This window comes from Rissa tridactyla, chromosome 8, assembly GCF_028500815.1.
Source record: "Rissa tridactyla isolate bRisTri1 chromosome 8, bRisTri1.patW.cur.20221130, whole genome shotgun sequence".
NCBI classification, from domain to species: domain Eukaryota; kingdom Metazoa; phylum Chordata; class Aves; order Charadriiformes; family Laridae; genus Rissa; species Rissa tridactyla.
This window is the reverse complement of record NC_071473.1, coordinates 47,914,164-47,938,920: the sequence shown is the minus strand read 5'-3', so window position 1 is coordinate 47,938,920 and position 24,757 is coordinate 47,914,164. Positions and strand designations below refer to the sequence as shown.

At 41.9% G+C, this 24,757-nt stretch overlaps 1 protein-coding gene across 2 annotated transcripts in view; it reads right to left on the bottom strand.

Annotated features, from left to right (window-relative positions):
- The window catches only part of ELAVL4 (ELAV like RNA binding protein 4), a 63,389-nt gene that overhangs the window by 5,254 nt on the left and 33,378 nt on the right, over nt 1–24,757 (bottom strand). For both annotated transcript variants that reach the window (XM_054212124.1, XM_054212125.1), the window contains exons 3-5: nt 12,227–12,330; nt 1,563–1,716; nt 943–1,168 (exon numbers count right to left, since the gene is read on the bottom strand). In XM_054212124.1, coding sequence (XP_054068099.1) covers nt 943–1,168; nt 1,563–1,716; nt 12,227–12,330 — 484 coding nt within the window. The remainder of the gene's footprint in view (nt 1–942; nt 1,169–1,562; nt 1,717–12,226; nt 12,331–24,757) is intronic.

Genomic DNA, 24,757 nt, shown 5'->3' with positions numbered 1-24,757 from the left:
CCACAATACGTCTATCTAGATGACCACCGAATTTCACAGAATAAAATCATCTGCTTTCCATGGGGGCACACTAAAGTCCTTCCGTCCATGGAAGGATTCAGTGATAACCTCAATGGACACATCTGCGTGCCAAAGATAAAAGCAAGCATGAGTTTAACGTATCTGACTGACTTTAAATGATCTTTAATTCATTAGCACTTTTCATCACTGAAAAAAACTAAAATTACTTTTGAATAATTCTCTAAAGCCAGCATGCAACTCAGTTACGTGAATACGTTCAAGTTTTCCTTTTTGAAGGCAGAATTTTTATTTGAATGCTAGCTTGCCTGAAAATTATTATAAAATATAAAATTAATGAGAACATCACGTATTGCTAGCTCTGGCTTACGTACCAGATGGAAACAGTATATTCAGAATGCAAAGCATAAAACCTCCCCCAAAGTATCTGAAGAATCACACCAGAGACTAATACAAGGTCTCTTTATACTAAGAGCAGATATCTCAGGCTAATACATTTAATGATACTGCTGCTGACTGGAACAGACTCAGCTTTTTTCCTGCTACCAATCCACTGTCATTAACATCAAAGTCTAAGCTGCATCAAAACTGTAATAATCTAGCAGAAAATAAAAGCATTACCAAAAAAAAATTGTGAAAGAACAGGATAGTCACTGCTCATTTGATTATCAGTGTAACTCTATTCTGTCCTCCCTTTTTCTATGAGCCTTCATGAGATCTGATTGTACAGTACTTCAGCTGTTTTAGTAAATACAACATGACTACCACTGTCAGCAGATTTTCCTCCTCATTCTCCAGGAAAGAATATTTAATTTTACAAAGAAAATCAGGTCAGCCTACGCAAACTAAAGCATATTTTCCTGCGCAGCACCTGCCCCACATTGTCATTGCTGGTGGAACTTCAGTTCTTTTCCAGGTAATTACCTGAATCTCTGAGCCTGGTGGTGAAGTGGTCCAGGGTAGCGTCTGTTGGGAGACTGATACAGCTGTGAAAGGAGTGCCTGGCTTGTTTTCTGGCTGGGGTTATTGGCAAACTTCACAGTAATTGGTTCTGTAGCACCACTAGGCTTCTGGCCATTTAGTCCCTTTATGGCTTCTTCTGCCTCTATTCTCTTATCAAAACGGATAAATCCCACACCTCGAGAAACCCCTGGGAAGCAAACACATGCCAACAGATGAATATTTGTAGGAACAGCCTCATCTATGTAACAAACAAACTGAATGTTGGTTTTGACTTCACAGAATACACAGCTTGCAAATTAAAGTCAGTCCTACAAAGACAAATGCCCTTCCCCAGCTGCGTTCTCCAAAATCAGCCCCTACCATATTTAATATAACCATTTTAAGTAAACAACATTCTGCATTTTGAGATACCTCATTAAAGAGGCAGCAGTTGTGCCTCCAAACAGTTATGCTCACAGAGAACCGGGTCCTGCATTTTACACTGGCAGTCGTACTGTCTTAAAACCCAGCTGCCAGCAAGCCTCTACAATTTTGCCATTCCCAGAAAAACGTGCATGTATCAAGAAAAGTTTTCTTTTAACCTGTGACTTGATCAACCAGAATCCGTGAGGTGATGATGCGCCCATATTGTGAGAATAACTGCTCTAGTTCTTTCTGGGTCATTGTTTTCGGAAGGCCGCTGACATACAAGTTCGCATCTCTGATCGATGCCGAACTTGGACGGGCATACGACACCTGCGGATGGAAGAACAGGAAAGGTGTGTTAGTAAGGTAGAGCATTTTAAAACCTCTGCGTTTTAAAATAGACAGATTATTTTCTGTTCTTTCACAAGCAGCGACCCTTTGCGGAACAGGTAGCGTCTGAGCGCAAACCAACACAGCCAGGAAAGGCTGGAGGAACAAAGAAGAGACCGACCTTAATAACAAGCGCAAGGGTTCTTTAAGTGCAGGCACAAAATAACTATTGTTCAGAGGTAGATTAGCGTGCAACTTCCTACGCACGGCTCTGTAAATTTACCCCTATGGGCTGTGGGTGTGTGGATGATTTACTGTATCCAACATGTAATAACCTTCGCACATACGTGGCGCTCTGAAGTTCCAGTATGTTTTTCTTTTTTCCTCCCCTCCAAGTGTCTGAAACAGATCAGGTTATTTGCAGAGTGATCTTTTGTGCTAGTCTCTCTTTGTGTTTTCATTCTGAGCTGGCAAGATCTGTTCTGGATGAACAGTAAAGTACTGGTGAAATTAGACTAAATGAACATCTGCTCGGGGAACTGTATGCTGACACTCATTGTCATATCTGCGATTTATCACGAGACGTTCCCTTGCACTATAAGCCCGGAACCAGACCATAAAATATTATGACCAAGCAAACAAGAAAATCTAGCTGAGGCACTGCGTGTACGCTGTTGGAAAATTATTAAATCAAGACTCTCTTAACTGCTCTTCTACCTATGAATCAGATTTATAATTATAGTATGTGCATAAAAAGCCTTCTGCACTTTAAAAATAATATATACATTCAGAATACACACGTTTAACATAATAAAAATACTTCCTGGATCAAGCCTAATGGCAAGTATTCGGCACAGATCACGAAGAATTACTTCGCAGCACATCTGAAACAGCTTTGGATACAAACCTGAACATTTTGCACTTCACCTTGATTTATTTAAATATAAACAGATCAATACATTCCTCCGTTATGCCTTAAAACGTGTCTTGGAAGGAAACAGAGGGGGTCCCATCACAAGTACAATGCACTCAGCAACTGGCTTCCCCTCTTCCCGAGCCTTAGCCCAAACACAAATGATGTCAAATGGATGTCTTTATGTGTTTTATGTGTCAAAGAGTTGTCTTTATGCGCTCCACACCTAAAAATAGATGTTGACTCAACACAGAAAATGATGTGAATGACTAATATTTGCTTCCACAATCTTCTCTGCATAATAGCAGACAAATCTAAAGATTCTAGATTTTAAGGTTTTTGGCAACTTCTTTAACTTACATGTTTGTACATAACCTTTTAAATCTAACATTTACAGAGAAGGCTAGAGAGAGGAGGTGGAAAAATTTTGGGAAAGAAATATGAAAAAGAGGTTAAGATAAAACATTTGCATCAATGGAGGCAAGCTCAGGCACAGCACAAGGGCACAGCAAGAGACATAACGAGCAGAGAAACCTCCAGGTGCCAAGATCCACACTGAAAGGGAGAAGGATACCGAGGTGGAAACTATTTTGTGCTTCAGCAATTCAGGACCCCACAGCCCGTGAGCTCCTGATGGGGTGCAGCATTTAAGTCACTTAATCACTGGTCCCAAACACCCCCCTGATGCTCCAGGACCAGAACACACGCAGCACCGCTTGGCTTTCATGTAACTAAGATCAAGCCAGGGGCTTGGGGCAACCAGGGATGACTACACTGTGCTTTCACCTACAGATCCCACACCAAAAATCACTGTTTTCAATGGTTTGATGGTCTCATGTTGGTGGCTTCTAATTTATACCCTGTGCCAGGGCATTGGGAAAAGCAGACTCTCTCTCCACGCTCTGCAGGTGCCTTACCTTGAGAGGGTACCTTAAGGGTTCAGGCACCTACAGTTTAACCTACTTTAAGAATAACAGTTTAAAAAACACTTAAGAGCCTCTCTGGAGCGGGGGTAGGGACCTTACCTATTCCTCAAAACTGAGAGCTGCAAAATTAATAAAGTTCCTGGGAAAACAGCCAGGGGTTTCCTTTGGGTTTTCTCACTCTGGCACATTCATTAACCAAATGCCACATTACAGGGAAGATGAAAAATACTGGGATATGCAAAAAAACCCCACTACTTCCCAGAGCACCGAATGCCCGACATGTTATATATATATATGCCTCTACATACAGAAAATGCTCTGCTCCTGTGGGCCACGCAGACACGCAGTGGAAGGAGAGATGGCACATGCTCCAACCCCTCTACTCACAGCACACGCAAACACCTATTGCCGCTCGGGTCTAATTTTTATTTCCTCCTGCAATCTAACATTCAGGCTGCAGGGGAGCCTGGGCCAACGAAAGAAGCTGCCAAAAGCAACTCAGCTGTCTTTAATATCAAGGAGAAAAGGTTGCAAGCTGAATGGACTCAAGGCTAGTAATGTCAATTATTTATCTGCTTCTGAATCTTTTTCATCTTCCCTCTCGGGTCAGCCAATGACAAATCGATCGGTTAGACTGCGCCATCCTGCTTTCAAGCTATTATTCAGTTAGTACTGAGGACGGGATGCCTTCCCACGGATGAGCTATCAACAGAAGAAATCGCCTGCCCTCACCCTCCACCAGACCAGGAGCTCCTTGTGCTGCACAAATTAAAATGGGAGCCAAAACCAGCTCCCATTTTATCACTGAAAACTGCAAAGCACGGGGTGAGGATGCTGCATTAATTCTTTATAGTCACACTTAAGAATGAATTTTTTTTTTTTTTGGCTCATGGCAGTGTTAGCACCCTATAACGAAACAGCGTGTTGAAAGAGAAAAGAATATAGAAATCCTAGCCACCACAAAAAATTCATATAAATGAGCTGGAGAATGCCAAACTACCATTTGACCCAGGAATTTCTCAACATTAAAATGTCTGTCTGTTTGTATGACAGCTGGAGGTCGAACAGCGGTGTTATATTTCACTGCATAAGATCATTTAGGAGTTCTTCAGTCAAATTTGCAAGGAAGATAATAAACCATTGTACAATTCATTTTATGGCTTGCTGGCCTCTGATGTTAGTTTCTATAAATACATATATATTAGCTGAAAAACGTTTGCTAGGATATTTCTCATCTGACATTGAACATTAGCCCATGGAAGGGCTTCTCTTCACTATAAACAGCCATCTCAAGAGTCTGCATTACTGTCTCCAAACATGACTGCACGGTCATAAGGTCCAGTGTTTCATATCGTCCGTGGTAATGCACATTTTTGTTCAGGAGCAGAGAAAATATCTCCAAGTTAAAAGTAATTATCTTCCTTATTGATTTCCTACTCATTTTCCCACGTAGAAAACTTTTTGAAAAATTTCTAACCTCGAGACTCTTCAGAACGTAAATGGGGGCGGTTTGGTCTTTCCAAGCCAGAGCCCACAGCAAAGGCACCCAGAGGCGAGAACGCATCCCATTTCTCTTACAGAGGTGAGGTGCCGGACAGGTAACAGCAACCATTTAAACACTGACAACCACTTTGCTGCTGCTCGTCCTAAGAGATGCCTTCAGCTCATACGCTAATCCTGGACCTCTCAAACATTAAGTCCGTTTCTAGAAGCCTCCTCCCCAAAATTCAGCTCCTGTCTGTATTGAAGAACAGCATCATCCTTCCCTGAAACGATGCGTTCTGCCCACAGAGCCACCCTGCCCCGGTCAAAACATCTGCTGACAAGTAACCTAGCAGCTCACGACTTTCAAAACCAAAACTTCTCCAAGGAGATGTATATCGTGCTCAGCATCTATGGTGCTACTCACCTGGGGAAGGTGGGACTAGTCGGGAGCCTTTAATCAGAGAGTGATTGTGCTGCACAGGGATCCACAGGCCACCAACCCACCCACCGATAGTACCTGCAGCCCCTGGGACATCTCTCCAGCCACAAGCAGATGACATGCAGTCGGTGTTAAGTGACTCCCTGGGCAGCTTTCAAAAGAGTTTGTGTAACATTAAAAAATACTATACTTCTTGGTGACCTTAATTCTGAAAAACTTCGCTTTGTCCCTTTGCGTGACACGCTCCGAGATGTGGGATTTCTTGCATGACTTTTGGGGTGAGTCACTTTGGTTTTTTTTTCTGCCCAAGGTTGAAACATGTAAAATGGGGACAACCCTTCCTTCACTCACTGCCTCTTATTCCACTGGTACACGCTGGAAGTGCTTTAACACAATCACTTGAAGAGCTTCACACGTGTAAATAAGCACAGTCTCACTTTTTCCATGCACAAACAGAACTAGAAGTAAAATCTGCTTTACACCAGAGGATGGGCTACACCAGAAGTGACATTTCCCCACGGCCACTTCCAGGCCCTTGTCCATGCCCTAATTTTGTGCAAAAACACAGATTTGAGAAATCCTCCTGTGAAAGCTACATGCTTTGTCAGAACAAGCACACACAAAAGCCCTCCGGGTCCAGAGGCTGGAGACCAGAATCTGGAATATTTTCACACGCGCCACTTGCACCGCTTTGTCCTTTCTCTTCTCCAAGCCCTTGGCTGGAGGAGGGAGGGGACCGATGATACACTTTACTGGTGAGCAATTCAATGCCATTTTACTGTGATTAATTATGATTGCAGGTAAGATACAATTGTCTATCCCATCATTTCAGAGCAGGCATCCATAGATAATAACCCAGAAGCACTCTGGCTGTATCAGGAGCAGGGCTAAGAGAAGTAATTGCTCCAGTTCTGTGGAATGAAAAGGACTCATCGGCAAAACTGAAGCAGTTAAAAGAAGTCTCGATTAAGAAAAGATGCACAAAACTAACAGGTAAAGACTCTCTGGTGCCTGCTGAAAGCAGCTGAGCCAAATCCGAACCTTCAAACGCAGCACTGAACGGTCCTTCAAGCCGCAGCATCACTTGGGCACAGAGCAGAGGAGGATTCATTAAGAAGCACTACAAAGTCCAAAAGATTACACAGGCAGAGGCTCCTAAAGATTAAAACCAAAGTAAACTTAGTCAAGGCTTTCCAGGTCTGTGGCACCTTTAAATTTCCTCGTCCAAGGCTTTGTTGCAGGGTGCAGCGGTCACAGCAGACGACCCTTCTTACGACTAACTCTGAACTACCACAAAACAGAGCGATTCCCTAAATTTTGAGACAAACTATAGAACAACCAAATCCCAAATCTGCAGCTTGCAAATGTCTGCCATCTGCATCTTCTGGGAAGGAAAGGAGTGCATGCTCTTTTGCACCTCTCCCCTCTGGCCAGCTCTGCTGGAGCACAGGAGAAAGCAGCCAAGAGGGGAGCACACCCTGCACCCCCGCAGGCACAGGGAGCCTAACACAACCGCATACACGGGGAACTTAAAACCACAGATCCCTCTTTGCCACATGCAATATGCTCAGCTCCTCCTGGGACCTTCCACCCCCCCGGACCCTCCACCTCCTCTCCCTCACAGGATGCCTAAGCCTTCCCTCTCTGTGCCTTCCCCCCTGTATCCTGTTTTCCCCAGCTCCCTCACAGATCAGAGCATCCCCAGATCTCTCCGTACACCCTCCCCTTGTACCACCAGGCCTTGTACGACATCCCATTTCTCCACTGGGAGAAGCTGGTGACTGACTAACTTGGTGGCAGTTAGCCTCTGTGGAGGCTATGGAGAAAATAAGGTGGAAAACACAGGGGTTTTGGTCAAGTATTGCACCAAGGGCACCTAACACCAGAGCTCTGCTACCGTAACTACCATCAAGCCAGCATTTTGTGGCTGCAACTGAAATTGTTGGGTTTAACTGCCCCCCCCGCAACACCCCCCCCCCCCAAAGCGGTTTGGGATGGGGTGCAGAAGATGCAGCTCTTCCCCAGCGCTCGCTGCCGCAGCTCTTCCTCCTCCCTGCCCCATGCTTCCCGCGCCTCCTCCAGCCTGGAGCACAACTGGAAGGCAATCTTTTTGACAAATGACTTTGTAGGACGGAGAAGTCTGAGGCCGCTGTTATTTGGTTACCCTACAGTGACAGGGCGGTTTGTAGTTTTGCAGACAATTACAAGAATTAGCATGGACAGATTTAGAGCCCGAATTTTGTAGAGATATCTGGCATTTCAAAAGACGCCAGGGAAACCAAGATAAATAGCAAGATCTTTGAGCAGTAATGCTACTACTGTATTTCCAGAACACACAGGAGCACTTTCTCCCACAGCCCTACTCACTGTATTTTAAACTAGGACCATCCAGTCCTATTGATCAGAACAGGACAGTAAAGCAGAAATAAACATTTTGAACTAATAATAGGAAGTGTCAAAATAGCGGTAGCTACATTTCATGTTATTTATTCGTTTAACTGAAAATTAAAATAGAGAAGCCTCTGACCACAAAGGAATGATCCTATCTGTTCAGTATTTTATCATCTGAAAGATTTGATGGATTTAAAAACTGGAAGGCATCGAGGGCTCAGAAAACCCAGATTCCTTCTCCCCTCACTCAGGACACCTCTCTCTGCTCCAGCAGTGTCACAGCGTGCTACCTGCCCCTGCAAGGGAAGGAAAAAACAAACCTATTTCTCAGGGAGCAAAGAAAAGAAATGAGAGAGGGACACAAGACTGCACCTCAGGGGGTCACTGGCTCTTTTTAGATTTCAAGCTTCCTTCAGAAACTCTGTTCCGCCCTTGTCCCAGTGTCCCCCCAACATGAAGCCAGGTCACCTGAATCCCTGTGTAAATGGTAAAACGCTTCCTTCGCATCCTTTCAGACGCTGCTCTTTTTTTCCAGGGCAAAGCTGAGCAGTTTAAACAATCTGTCCCCCATGCATCACACATCTTATTTTCTTTCTGATATTTGATGCAACTGAATTGCCAGGCAATCTTCAACAGCAGCAGTGACCTTTCATATGCTTTTATGGATGGGCAAATTTAATTTCTAAAAATAGATTCAATTTCTGGAATATATATTTATTTCAACACACGCTGTATCCTCCCTCATTCTAAGCTGTTTTGTAGAATTATGTCAAGCTTTAGCTGTAAGAATAAAGTGAAGTCCTTCTCCCTCACAAGATGATGATGCTGCTATGAAATGGCGTGAATAAAATATGCACTATGATCAGCTGAGGAGGAACGTAACGTGTATAACCTATTACCACCAAACACATGACGCTTCCTTCAGTGCTTTCCCCAAACAGATATTCTGCAAATAGTCACCTCTCGACTTTGACTTGAAAGGGCATCATTGACTTAAATAAAACGCACATAAATATTTTAGCTGCTACAGTGAAAAGGGATTATTTATCGTTACAATGAAATAATAAAAAGAACATTTCTTCAGTTATTTTAGTCCGCACATCTGAGAGCAGACTGTGCCTGGCTGTTTTGCTGATCCTGCTATAAAACCAGCTCCTCCTGTGACTGCATGGCTGTTTCGCGAGGCATCAGGAGAGAAAGAACATTAAGCTGCCACAAAAACGTTACAGAAGTGAAAAGGACAGGATCTGGAGACACACGCAGAAAATATATTTTTTTTTTAAAAACAGGAATTAAGCTTTACAGGGTCAAAAAATGAGTGCAAATATGACCCCCGCGCAGCCAGCTCACATTCAGCCATGGGTGCAAGGGTCAGCAGAGCCCACCACCCTTTGAGCAGGGAGATGGGACACAGCCAGCAGGACCAAGGTGACCTTGGCAAGCAGAAGTAATTTGCCCCCTGTAAAAGGGGCTTTTCACAGATTATTTTCAACTTTCCATCAAAACAGCTTCCAAACAAAAGGCAGCCCGAGCGATGGTACCGGCAGAGCTGCAGTCAGAGGCCGAGGTTCAGCCTGTCCATCACCAGGACATCACAGGTTCACTCTGGGGCTTTAAAACCAGCCACACTCAGGAAGAAAACAGAATAAAGTGATGCTCAGTACTTTTCCAGCTCAGTGTTGTCCTAGTATTTAATTAAATATTTTTTTAGCCTACAGAACTATATGCCACCAAATCCCTTTCTATACATTCTTTTGAGACAGGCTTTTTTTAATGCAGCAAAAGTGCATTTTTAATAACGGTAAAGGGCATCTAGCTAGACTAAAGTAATCGGCTCTGATGATTAAATATAGCAATTCCACGAATTAAAATACTTCAACCTCATAATGAATCACAGTATGATGCTAGAAAGGGGCACGTGGGGGCAACAGGGAAGCTCGAAGACTTCAGCGGCGCCGAGTAGGATTTCTCCCCACAACCGTTTGGAAATGAGGGACATCTCTGGCGACATGGGCACTACCAGAGCAGTAAAAACATGGTTCACCATTCAGTTAGCGTGAACATTGGGAAACCTCTATCCCCATCACTCAGTATTAGAGAAGCAGACCTAATTTATTAAGATTTCTAAGAGCAAAACATAATTAAAAATACAAAAAACCCAAGGGGGTAAAGGTGAGGTAACCACATGTGATTCTGCAATTAAAAATTGGGTTGGAAACTGCTGATTAGATGTCCGTGTGTCTAAAGCTTGGCTGTTTGAATAAAAGGCTCCCTTGGGTTGGTTTTAGGCAACCGCATAAACCCTGACTCGAAAACCATTTTATTTTAAAAAAGCCTATACATCTTTCCAGTCAATTGAAGAAATTATGCAGATCCTGTGCATGTAGGTTAGGTCAATCTCTTTGCTTATTAAATTTTAACAGCTTTCAAGAGCCCAACAAAATTTCATGTATTCTATAAAAGTCTACTAGCTATTAATATGCACCAAACCCCAAACCTAATAAACCACTTGTATACGTAAAATTTATGCTGAATTGAAAAAAATAACAAAAAAACCACTCTGCAAAGATATTTTAGCATGGGAAGTTCCTGGATAATAATAATCTTACTGTACATGATAAAAAGGCATAAAGGTTTAATTTTGCATGTGAGAGAGATGTAAGATAATAATTGGTATAGGATGGAGTTTTTGGAGACCTTTTTGTAGCTGGTATGTTTCCTGGAGCCTTGGAACATTATGAATACAATAGCATTGCTCTGGCTCACCATACCAAAACAACCAGGCAAAGCAACACAGGTACTTCAGACAAGAAATGTAGCACCTTTGCTAATACTGAAAAATGTTCAAAATGCAGAAGTGCTGCATTAAAAACTGATCTAGATTTTTCAAGTTCTACTGACTTTTTAATAAAGTATTTAGAAGATAGGTTAGTGCTTTCAAAACACTAATTTTCCTGATAATTTAAAAGCAATTTGGAGAGCACCTTACTGCTCAACTTGTCACTGTAAGCCGAAACTGCTGAGTCCGAGCAGGTATTTCCACCTGCAGCAGTAGATAAGACGGTAGATTTTGCTGCTTTGCCTTACATATTCCCGTAAGTTTTTCTATTTAACTCTACAAAACTATGCTGTGAGTATTTTGATATACGGCCCACATACGTATCTATGGGATGGAACCTGGCTGGTCTAAGGGAGGTTTGGAAGTGGCCTTCTACTCTACCACCTTCATAAACCTCAACTCAGGGTTTCTACTCTTCACTAATCAAACGGAACAGGGAAAAACTTGCTCAAAACAATCCTCAGAGATGCACAGGAATCCAAAAAAATATTTTTTGCTTTAGGGAATATCATTTTGTCCAAACCAAAACCTTTAGTGAGAAAGGGTAAGTACAACTTAAGGATTGACCGTACAGTATCTTTTTCACAAGGTACAAAGTCACTGACATTATTTTTACCCATATTTTCAAGAGTAAAAATTCTATTCTTATATTCTTGAACATTTTCGGCTTTGAAATACAAATTAAGCACAGAAGAAAAAAATGAAGAAAATGGTACAAATCGAAAGCCAGCATTCAAATGTGACCAAAGCAGCTTCAGATAGTTAGAATTAGATCTGCTGTCTGCTCCCCTTCAGTTTTGAGTCACATTCCTTAAGCTGTATTATTTGTCAGAATTCGGAATGTGGAAGTCTTCTGTAAGCTGTTTCAGAAAAGCTGTTATCAGCCATGAAGCAAAAAACGTGACAGTGTAGAAACTTGCTTTTCTTGTGAGACCACTAAAGAAGGTCATTGAATAACTAATGGTCTATTACAACAATGAAATGAGAGACTTCAGTGGGATCTCTAATCCCTCCAGCTTTTAAAAGAATATATCAAACTAAGCATGCGGAAATTGAGGAAAAAAATGTATTTTTTTTTTATTTTGAGAATGACATATCTTAACTTGAGAGAAACACACTCTCAACACCTGAAAATGACACGAGCATCACTAAGAGAGCTCCATGTCAGCGTATTTCCCATTAAAACACAAGAAAATGTGTAACTTATGAATACAGCATCATGTACTTCACCTCTGTTTACGGATAACGGTATCACTACAGCTGTTTTATTCTACATTTAAGCCCCACTGCAATGCTTTAAGGAGCCTCCTGCTAGTTTTCCCCCCCTTTGATAATACAGTAATTTCAGAGAAGAGAGATTTTTGTCTTCTGCGTGTCCTGCAATTGTTCCAAGGAGGAGCTCGTTAGCAGAGTGCACTTACAATGGAGATTAAAAATAGTGATGAAATTGTCATAAACTGTTTCAACTACTTTCTCTGCTTCCTGAACTGAGCAAAAGGTGTTTTGTATTGTCTTACCTTTATGGTTTTGGTCTGGAGTCTGAGTCCATTTAAAGTGTTAATGGCTTTCTCTGCATCCTTTGGATCAATATAGTTAACGAATCCATATCCTAAACTCTGCCCTGTTGAAACACAAGAAACAAAGAAAAAAGGACTCAGTTTTGTGTGTTTTTTTTTTTTTTTTTTTTTTTTTTTAAGCACAGGAGCAACTTCCAAGAGCAGGAACACAGTTTTCTTACACCGTTCATTTCATCCCTGCTTTCCCCTATGGTCCCTACGCCATTCTTCACCATTTCATTATCTCCTTAATACAGTGGAAGCCAGCATAAAAATTTGAAACTGCTGCTCTGAAGATCCTGCTTTAAAAACAAAGAGAAACAACTCCCCAACCCTGCCGTCCCCAGGAGTTTACTGAGAAGTCTGTACGAGGCTTGACAGCAGCCGAATTGTGTAATAGTTTTGTGCCGAGTTCCTAATAAATGTAGCTGGCTGACCTGCCAGAGTAGTAACGAGGCCACCTCTTTAAAAATGACAGAAAGACATACACAAGTAATTTTGCTCCTGTTTATAAACAACTTCATAAGTGTTTAAAATGCAAAAATTAGGAAACAGTGTTTTAACACTAACCTCGAAAAGCAGCTGACAGAAACAGACAACAACCTTTACATCCCATTTTATCGCTCAGTGAGCAGCCAGCGAGTAGGAAGAGAAAGGACAGATCAAATTGCAGCAGGATACGAGACCGCATTAAAGCTTTTCCTCTGAGATGACGGCAAAAACCAAACCAGTACAGCCACTGCTGCCGCACACGGGATGACAGGAGCCCACTTTAGCAGCCAAAAAAAAAGTCATCTCAACAGCTTCTGTTTTACTGGCAAGATCTGTGTTTGCATTCGCAGTAGGACAGACAGGGAGACCTGGTTAATGGCTGGGATAAGTAACATGGAGCTGAGAGGCCGGGCTGTTTGTGCTATGGACACCCACCGACACGGGGCAGGGACAGAGCTGCAGGGCTGCTCCGGGCTGCGAGAGCCCCCACCAGCGCAGTACCTTCTCCCGATTCCCAAGTACCAGTTTTGCAGCACCAGTTCTATTAATGCGACGCGACAGACAGCCGCTTCCACATCCCTTCCTCCTCCAGCCTCCTACTGAAGTTATTTTGCACATTGGGAAAACACAGCAATTCTTATTTTTTTTTTATTAAGTCACATACACTTAAAAACATATATAGAAAATCAAATCTCATGAATAAACAAGCCCAAGCAGGCAGGTTCTGCATTTCAGCCACGCTCCTCCTTGCACACCCTTCAGTGTCTCTGGAGAGCAGCAAGCCAGAAGAGGACCTGCCTCCGGCACTAGTGTGCAGGGGATCGAAGTGCTCCTGGTCACGGCAGCGAGGAAGGAAACGTGAAAATCCCTCCCCGAGGGGAAGGACAGCATTTGTGGAAGATTCTGATCCACAGAAGCGGCAAACAGCAACCCAGCTCTTGCCCACCAGGAACGAGTGGAGGTTGGGAAAGCAGCCGCACACCAAGTGCCTTGACGTACCCCGGAGGCAGGGATGCTGCCTCCCAAGCACAAAGCTTTGTTTCTTTGTCTCCTGGACCACAAAAAAGCATCTGTGTGCTTCTCAAAGTCAGACGCCACCAAAAATACAGCGCTTGCTGTATCACAAATACAGGGAGCACTTCTGTCTTAGGAAATCAGATCAAAGCACTCAGAGCTGCTAACTATGCAATGAAGACCTTAAAAATCCATGGAAACACAGCAGTTGATGCCTGAAATGCCCACATGCAGGCGTAAGGATAAGAAACGGCTGTTTTAACCAACAATACATGCAGGGAGCAATTTCATCCAATCAATTTAACTTCAGAAAAAAAGTACAAAAACATACCCAGTCTTCCTGGAGAGCTGAATTAATCTCAACAAAAATATTCATACCCAAGTTACACGACATTAACCAAGAATGAGCTGAAGCCTGACTGAGCATGAAGCCTAGAGCAGAAATACTGTAAAAATACTTTCCACGACATGCTTTCCTCCTCTTGCCTACCTGAGACATCCTATACAGTTCCAACCCCTGTGCCTCCAAACACATCAGATCCTTAATATATTTAATCCTGAACAGTCCTAGGCAGAAGGAAGCCATTCTCTAGGAAACAAGTATCTTTTTACAGAGGAAGGGAGACACAGGGATCAGGGTTTGGACAATTTCAGTTTTCCAGTGTGTATATATATGTGTGTGTGTATATATATATATACACACACACCCTCCCCCCCCAGCCTAGTTTCCCCACTAACCATCTATCAGCGTTCAGAGGTAGGCAGATAACAGAAGCAGACTTTGCAAAGCCCTGAGATTTATTTCAGTGTCTGCACATGGGCTTCCATGTCCAGCCACTGTTATTCAAGGCACATGGACGGACCAACCTCTACAATATATATGATGATTTTTAATAGTCTCTATTAAGTAATAGGAATATTTTCACTTCTGTCAATACTTCTGAAGGAAGAGATGATGGATAAGAAACCCTACAAAGCTGTAGGAAAGGGAAATAACAGCAATACAAGAAAAGAATGATGCAAAAATTTCATAGACCGTTCACTCCTTTCTTTGGAGTTCTCCAGTAACATTATTCAAGTTGTTCAGATACCGCCATCTCCAATTCTCACAACCAACTGGAAATAAATATTTTCTCCACGGTGAAGAATAAGAAGCACCAACAGGAACAACACTGCACACATGCAGAACCTGGCTTCAAGACGACAATTACGTTGTCATGAAATTTTGCTTAGAACAACAGGTACACAGAAATGTTATTTCCTTTTGTTAGTATATACTCCTGGACATTGTGATATATATAAAACTTGTAGAAGAATTTAAGGCCTCTCACTCATAAGCTACTGGTTACAATGTCGTATTAAGTATATTAACTGCTATATTGGCTGGAGTATATTACCACAAAAGTTAGTGCTCAGAATGATGAGTGGACCCATCCTGACTTTCTGCTAATTCAAAAAAATCCCTTTTATCTTAAAAAAATAAAACCAAACCCCATACGCTTTGATTCCTACTGACATCTTGGTACAGTTGTTTCAATTGGCAAATTCCTGTTGCTGCTTTATACCCTACACTCCGCTTTATACCAGTGAAGCCGAAGGGAGAAAAATCTTTCAGATAAGAGCTTGCCACTTCAGGGGTGTATTTTGTTTGGTTTATTTTGTATTTTCAAGCATCTCCCCTAAACACCATCATTTAATGAAGACCGACACATACACCTCCATCTCAAAAAAACTGAAAAGAAAATGAAGCCAGAAAAAACCATAAAAAAATAATTTGTGAAAAGCTTTACGACTGCTGGCAGACATCATAAAGTTTTAGCATGCTAAACATTTACAGCTAAGAAACCAAAAAAATTATATATCCAGCTAAAAATATTATTTTCAAATTACTCTCAAGAGCAATACACCTTATGTCAGACAAAACACTGTCTCTAGATGTGAAAGAACTAAAAATTGTTATGGTAGAGAAAGAGGAGAAGGATTTGTTCCAGAATACGGTGAAGCAGTATGAACTTCCAGGTTTTTTTTCCATCATGTACTCTCTACTGCATGTACTCAAAGGGTAACATTTCTTTGGACGCAATCTGGCAGCACGAAGCAAGCAGCTGGACCTCTCAGTGGGATCCCACACAGACACTGAAGTTCATTCCCATGCTACACTTCCCAGGAACAGCACCGTAAATAGTAAATATTTTCTGTGATTTGGAATCCAATAATTCATCACATGCTGCGATTCAGTAGGGCAGGCAAGAGATATTTCTAGATGATCCTAAAACAACACCTTGTTATATCACTATTACCATTGCTCTTTCTGAATGTTTTATCTAGCCTGCAGAAAATGCGTAGCAGACCTCCTACAATCTGGTAAAGAACAGGTCTAAAAGGGAGCGATAATAGGGTTAAAAACAATGAAGGACTTAACAGCCTTAAAAAAGAAACACACACAAAGCCAAGCCCAAGCTGGTAACATACATATTTCATGTTTTAGAAGGCTCCATTTCACAGAGCTGAAAATCACCAAGATTAAAACAAACCATGGGAAAGAATATGGAAAAATCAATATACTCTGTTTATAACATTTATCCATACATCCAAAAACCTGCAACAATGAAAAAGGTGATGCCAGTTAAAAACCTTTACTTCCTTTGTAAGCCAGTCTGCTTCGGCCAATTCCGTATTTAAATTAAGAGACAAAGGGAAAACACACAGAAGCCAGTGTAAGTTAGAACAGAAAAATCATAGGAAACAAATTAAAAAAAAACCGAATAAAAATCTCTGGCTAGTAAAGGTCAGAATAACAAAAGGTTTTTTTATAGCTTACAGAAAAAAAGATCCCTTAACACTCACACTGACTCATCAGCAGGTAGTAATAGTAACAGTACAGAGAAAACAGATGTGTTATGTACACCTGAAGCAGTTATATATGGGAAGTTCTAACTACCAACTCGGGTGGATGTTAAACAGGAGCACCTAAAATTATACACGTTTAAATGAGATGATCCAGATTACTTGCACAGAACAGACTCCAAAAAAAAGGGGCAAATGGCTCTCTTGCAATTTTCAGTCATTCTTACAGCACTGAACAAATTCCAGGCGCCTGGAGGAAAGACAATTTTGCACTGAAATTCAAACAGGAAGGACTGGATGACCCAAGTAATTACAGGTCCAGTTTAATGCTGAGCAAGACAAAATTACAGAATATTTGATACTGGGCTCCAATAATAAAGAATTAGAGAGGTGTAATAAAATCAATGTCAATCAAATTAGGTCTATGGAAAATAGATTCTGTCAAACTAAACTGACATCCTTCTTGATGAAATTACAAGTTTGACTTAAATTTTAAGAATGTCAATTTAATAGCACTGATATATTTGGCCTTCTATAAAGCCCTTTACTTGGTACCGCTTATTAATTGACTAAAACAAAATTAACATGGTACACATTAAATGGATTAAAAAAATAATCAGCTAACAGATCTCTAACGGAATTGTGAATAGGAAATCACCAGAAAGATGTTTTCCTAAAGGTGTCTCAGGAAACAGGTCTTGGCCCTATGCTGTTTATTTCCATCGAGGAGTGGAAAAAACCAAGCTCCTTGCTCCTGAAGATCGACTGCAGAAAGATGGGATGAAAGGAGAAGAACAAAGAGGACAGAGCAAAGGTACAAAGCAATTTAAGCGCCTCAGTAAGCTACAAATACCTACATTTAGATAGCACATGCCCAAGATTACGTCCCAACAAGCCAAGAACCATGGCATATTTTCCAAATAGGAAATTAAGGACAGAGTGTTACGGATCATCAACCGCATCTCAAGCTTGCAATGCTGCCAAAAGGGTTAAAACAATTCCTCTTGGCATAAAAGCCACGCACTCAAAAAGGAGAAAGACAAATTGCTGCTTCTGATGCGTCTGCGTGCTTCGGTGCCAAAGCGCGGTGCCCAGCCCCGGTGTACGTGCTTCAAGAGAGATACCCATGCATGAGAATAGGCTGTAAGACTGAAAAACTCTTTCTAGTGAAAGATGGGGGTCAATCTGTCTACCTGATCAAAAAAGGTTAAGCTGAACCTTAACAGTACTACATTAGTACTCACCTGAAACACAGACTATTTTTTCTTTTAATAGTGTCTGTCCAGCAGATAAAAACACTGAGTTATGTATCCCAAGTCCCATTGCCTGGTGGTTGAAACAAGGGATACCAGACTAGAAACGATAAAGCAATGCTGTTTTCCCGGGGAAGGCATTTGTTCTGTTTTTGACATTGAAGGTGACATTATTCTAACCACCTACCAACCATTTGTCAGCTCTTCTACCCCTGGAAATTCTGGAAGTTCAGATTTTTTTTTTCCTGAAAGCTACGCTCTAGCTCAAGCAGGAATTAATCCAGGGAAGGTTTTAGCGAGATGTGTTAAGTGCTCAGTAGCCTCTTCTGCTCTGAAGCTCTACAAATACGCTGTTCCTGCTGGTTGTTCTCCATACAGCTCCTACTGCGATCATTCCCAGAAGGAAAGGAGAAGTACGCTACTTTCTCAGACAAGTTTGGAGCCTTCCTATCACTGGAAGCTATTCTAGAAAGCAACATATAAAAAAGCATAACTTTGAATTGCTCACCTGTGACCGGATAAGTTAAAAAAGCTTTTAAAATACCTTTTCCTTGAAAATAAATTACACTGGAATGCAAAGTTGCATTAAAGGACTATGGTCCCCACTATGAAGTCCCTCATGAAAACAAGCATAGATTAGGATAGCAACAACGCAAACTGCCTTAAATCATGGTTTTGTTGTCTCCTGCCCAAATGTAAAACTTAATTAAAGCTGCCTGACAGCCATAACACGAATGCCACCGAGCACCGATGCTTTTCTGACACAATCCCTCCCTTCAGAAGTAGGCCATGTCTGACAGCTCATCTCATATTAGTCAGGCAGAAGCCGTCAGACAGTAACAGCCTTCAGTCACTCCGGGTTTGGGACCAAAAGATAAAATAACGCTTGCCGTGAATTCTCCAAATCTCCTGGCTCCAGTTTTCACCTGTTCCAATCTCAGCAAACATTTAGGGAAGAAAATGGTGCCAGGGCGAGGAGCTTCTCTCTATCAAAGCATCTGAGCTCAGCCTGCTGTCCACCCGTGACTCTTCCAAGCAGACTTGCACATGCTCTTCAACCTTCACCAACAACTCCCATGAATGGGGGATGTTCCTAATAAATACCACCTACAGATGGCTGGCAAGGAAAGCCGAAAGCAAGTCTCTCTTGCAAGAGAGACACTCATCATGCTTTCCATCTTCTAAATAGCAGTAACAGAAGAGACCGACTAACATTCAGGGTAAGCCCTGCTCCAGCTGGTAGTCCCATTTCAGAGCACAACCCTGTGAGCCTCCAAACCATTTCAGAAGTGTTTTAAAACACATTCCTGGAAGGACAAAGAATGACCGTGACTCGTACGAAAAGCTGTATGAAGTAAGGCCTTCTGGAGAAGGTTACATCAATGCCCTTGAGAAGATACATTCAACATGTACAAGGAGGGTCAAGTGAATTTCTTACTTCATTTTTTTTTGTTTGTTTCTATGACAGTTACCAAATAGAGCTGTTTACCTGAAGAAGGGGATAAGCTGTAGAGAGAAGATTCAAATCAAGGGAAAGTGAGATCTGATTATGAGACCAGTTCAAACCCTGCTCCTTGTCCAATGCTTTTTTTTTTTTTTTAATACCAGTAACATCAGTCTCATTCACCCTCCATCCCTTCACGAAGGGGAAGCACCTGCTCTCAGCCCAGCCATGCACACTGCAGTCACGGGAGAAGCAAACCAGGGGGGAAGCAGCTTTGTGCAGGGTGCTCCTACGACCAAACAATTAAGTCGAGACTGTCACGATTCACTGTAATCCAACTATGAAGGTAACTTATTCTGTGCTTAGTGCAGTTCTTTATCACAGCACCCATTTAGTCTACAGCTCATTTCGAATACAGACACCTTATATTCGTACAGACTAGGATTTAACACGTTGTCCACGATTAGCAAGAAAGCATCCTTCCATTATAATTTAACTACCACTTTTGCAAGAATTTAGGGAAAAACATGTAGTCTTTCTCAAAGGAAAAAAACAAGAGACCGATGAGTAGTAAATAGCTTGGTTTATGCCTTTTGCAGCAAGGTGACTGCGTACAAGTTTTTTTTTGGAAGTCTTCCATCAAATTACTGTACTTCAGGTGCCCTTGTTAGTTCTTTTGAGAACTTTCCTTCTAGATTGGGAAAAGTCAGCTGTATTTAAATGCAATCCAGTCTAGAGCCCCAGATATGCTTTGATGCTACAGTGCACCTACAATTAAGGAGCATGACTTTTCCTTGGTTAAAAATAGCCATCAGTAGATTCTTCTTAAGGCCCTACATGAGAGCAAAGCCAGGTTCCAGACTCCCATGGAATACCCTTACAAACAGATCCCCTCCTAAAAAACATGTTTGTAGTTTCACAACAAGTAAACAAGCAAAACTAAACCCAAACATCCGGGAAAATCCCTCTGTTCCATAGGCTGAAGCCTAGCTCTAGCCAGAGCACCTATAAAGGCATACATGCTGACACAAACCTGCTCAGATGGGACAGGGTTCCTCAAGCAAACTCTCCCCTTAAGGCATCAGAGCCCTGATCCCTAAATAGCAAAGGCTGGGCCCTCCCCATAGGAAATCTGCAGGGAGAAAATTCCTATCACTGCCTTAATCCTGGCAGTGCCAGAGAGACTCAAATAAAAGCTCATTTGCACAGGAGACAGGTCTTTCTGGGGGGCTCTAGGGAGTCACGAGTTGCACGACGAGCTCCCACGAGAGCTCTACGCACACAGGATTTAATATACCCCAGTCCAAGTAGAAGGGGCTTCTTTGCACCAGGCCTTCTCCAACAGAGATGCCACTACGTGATTAAAAAAATCCCCCAAAGGAAGCCCTTGCAAACGGCATGCTACATCCCACGTGAAACTCTCCCTCAGGGAGAGGATATGAGGGAAAATGAACCAGACATACAGACACCACTCACTCAATTTTAATATCTGAATGGGAAGTGCCAGATACCATGACAACAAGTGAGAAAAACAAAAGGGAAATAAAAAAGGTGTTGCCCAAAATGTGAAACAAATCTTCTAAGTGTAGCTAAAGCGATCAAACCACCAGTGCTAGCGAGGTAACTGTGACCCCCGGACCTCCACATCTGTTTGTAAGAAAACCACCAGGACCTGGACACAGTGACCTCAGGAAAAAAAGCAAGACCCCCAAAAACCAACTGCAAGCTCCCCACAAGAGAAAGCAAGGTCACTAGAAAGCCTGACTTCACCAGGCAGTGCCAGAGAAGGTTACATGAGTTCTGTCCTCCTCTGTAGTTTTGACAAATCCCTTAATGCAAGATAGTGCAATTTAGTGTCTTGATTTTCAGAGATGCAGAAGCAGTAGCAGTTCTCATGTAAATTAAATACCAATTGACAGTAGCTGCTATCCCTCAAAATTAGACACAGTAACGCTTCTCCTTCTGGAGTAGCCCCAACATCCATCCAAAAAACAGGACAAGATGGAGCATGCTTTGACAGAGCCTGCTGCTGCCCCAGCACCACTACATCCTTCCGAAAATCCTACTCCCACAGAAATTTGAAGATGACTTCCAAAATCATGCAATTACACCATTTTAAACTTGACTACACCAGCAATATAGAACATGCCTACTCTTGCAAATAGTGCCTTACAGTCTATTAAAGGCTTCTAGTATTTCAGATGTTCTGCATCTCACCCGAAACAAAACTTTGCTCTTACCTGCATACTACACAGAGTTTTAACAAAGTCAGCTGTGTAATTACTGTACTTGAGGACGTGGACTAATCTGCATGCAAAGCGTAAGTGGCAGTTTGAGACAGATGCTGCTGACTTGGCTGGAGTCTTCTGCGGTTCCCATTACCATAGCACGGAAGCTATTTTATCTCTGTAACGCACCTTTCCTCACAAACACCACCGAGGAAAGCACATTTATTCCTATTTTAGAGAAGGGAAACTGAAAGGCATCGAGATTTCCAGGGTGAACTTGGATGGAGTAACACAGTCACTAAAAACAGGGACCTAAAACTGCATGTCCCCCACCCTAAGACAGTAACCTTATTATCGGACCATTGTGAGTTGTGCTGGGCTGGAGACAGCTTGTAAACAACGCGCACATTTCATGCTGCAGAATATATTATCCTCCTCTTTCTTTTTTCCTTTTCCTGCCTCTATCAAGTTTCTTTAAATGTAAAGCCTGATTGTAAGCATGGGTGCCTTCATACACAAGCAACTGCTTAAGTACGTTTTCAGGAGCTACCACTCCTGACATAGGTAAGACAGCTGAGTTCCATTTGTGAACAAATATTTGGATTCCCCCCTCCTCCAGTCAACATCTCCTGCTTCCCTTCTTTTCATCTTCTCCTCCCCCTTCCTTCAAGGAGCACACAGCCTCTGAATTAGCAGCTGTTCCGAGAAGAGCAAGGCTGCTCTCCTCCCCGCTTTGTCCCAGAAGAGAACAGGGACTGTACTATAAAAATCCAGTGTTCTGGGGACAGGCATGAATGGACAAGAAACAGTCATGACTTGTCTATCCTGAACAGTAAATTCAATACTGGAGAATAGATGAATTAAAACACAAGAACACAGACATTAGAAACAAACAGGCTAAGTTAAAACAATATTCAGCAAGAAAAAAATGAAAACAAGTAGAGCCAGAAAAAAAAAGCCTTGAAAGACATACCAGCACATACAGCACATACAAAGTGGTAAGCAGCAGTGTGGAAAGAAGTCTGCCACGGGAATTAGAGAAGTCACTGCATTACTTAAAGCACACAGTATGTTGTAGGAAGCCTTTCACATCCCATAGAGAGGAGATGCAGCATTGCTGGACCAGCGATACATAAAGATGCTGCATTCAACTAGAACAAGAAATGCATGTACTGAGATAAGGAAAGCAGCAAACTGAAGGCAAATTTCAGCAGCCACCAGGTTTTTAAGCCAGGAATGACTTAAAATGCCAGATTAGAAGTGTCCAGTGTTAAAATCCCTTGGTTAAATTCTGACTAAAAGGAGATGCAAAAGGCTATAGAGACTTCAGATGCGTAAAGATGATGAATGAAAGTGAAATGTTAGAAGTATGCTACTTAACACTGTTACTCATAAGAGAGGATGAAATTAAAAGAGGGTAAAAAAAAATTATACGGTCTGAAATTGAAAAGGTACTCCAACAGTGAGAACCAGCAGGTCATGGAAGAGGCACACGTGCTTCATGACAGCAGAACTTATCCTCCCCCCCTGCACCCCATCCCAAATGCTGGTATTTCTGAAATTTAGAAAGCAGAAGGCAACTAAAAACATCAGTACTGAACAACAGAGCAGAAACTCAAAGCAAACCAAAAGAAATGGGGTGATTTTTCACTGTTCAGGTTTCAACCAAAGGGACAGTAAGTTCAGATCACAGTGATCCCACGTGCACAGTTCTGGTGCAAACGTACTAAACACCTGCACAAAAAAGTGATGCCAGGCACCCAGAGTCAAAGTTTATGAGAAAACCCACTATTCTAGAACATCATGGTAGCAAGCAATGGAGTGATGGAGAAAAAGGCAGAAGGACAGAACCCCGCCAGAGCCTGTGCACTGACCAAGGTTCCCACTTCCACGATGGGCCAGAGAACCCTGTCGGCAGAGGGAAAAGTCTTAAAGTAACATGGACCTCGGCTTATAAGAGAGAGATTTTTGTTAAGAGACCGAGAACATGCTTTCTCACCGAGAACTACGCACGAAGAGAAACTAGGAAAGGAAAGGCACAGCTGAGATACGAAAATCCAGTGTGTCCTCAAACCTGGGAATGTTTTATGTGGAAGCAGTGGCAGTAACACCTCCAGCCTAAAGGAAGTGGCAGAGGCACCAAAAATGGTAGAAGAAACAAGGGTTTATTTTGCAAAACAAAAATACTAAGTAAGATATAACACTACACTGCAGCAGCAGTATCTGAAACCTGGCTGACTGCAAATTCAAAAAGCCCCGGTAATTTTGTCATTAAATGATTTAATTCGGCAACATTTAGGGTTTTGTATCTCAGCCTCTGTCAAACAACAAAAAACAAAAGCCATCACAACACTAAGAAATTTCACAGTAATTCTGAACAATGACTCAGAATACCTATTCTGTCTCAAACAGACTACTAATTAAACTCTCTGAGCTCTACTAACCAGTTTTTTCAATGCACAGAGGAAAGTCATTTATTACAGACCAGAATACAAAATCTAATATTAACAACACAACCTGCGTCTGCAGCATTTTTAATCTGATCAGCAAAAACATAAATAAAAGCTGCAACCTGACAGCTAAGAAGGTTAATCCGTAATAGTTAGATTTACATAGATTACGTTACACAGCATCTGGAAAGATGCTGAGAAAAGTAAAGACACTTTATCATATTCTAAAACGTGCTACCTATAAAAATTTTGCTATCCATCAACACTTAGACTGCAGCAAGCCTACTTAAATTTGCTTCAACTTTAAGACAGAACTTTCAAGAATTTTAAAACAAGAGCAGGAATTTTTAGGAGGTACTTCAAACATTCATAGTATTCCTTTTAGGTACTTGCAGGTAATAGAAGTAATAAAAGGAAAACTGCTTAAAGGAGAAAATATTATGACTTTGTTGTGTGCACGTACTACCTAGTTCTATCACTTAAATTTCTTGATAATTTTGTTGAAAAGAATATTTGCATGAATACGCTCCAATTTTTTTTCCAGACTGAAGAGCAAGTCTTTTCCTTTAAAAGGTGGCAGATTTCATCTCTATCAGGCAACAGCTTTTCCTATGACAATACCCACATGTACAGCACTGGACATACTATGTGTGGAGGTCGCGGCAAGCCGTTCTTGCTGGATGACCACCATGGCAAACAACGCAGGTTTTATGATAACACTACTCTTGTGAAAAGGCTTTTACACAATATTAAACATATAGGCA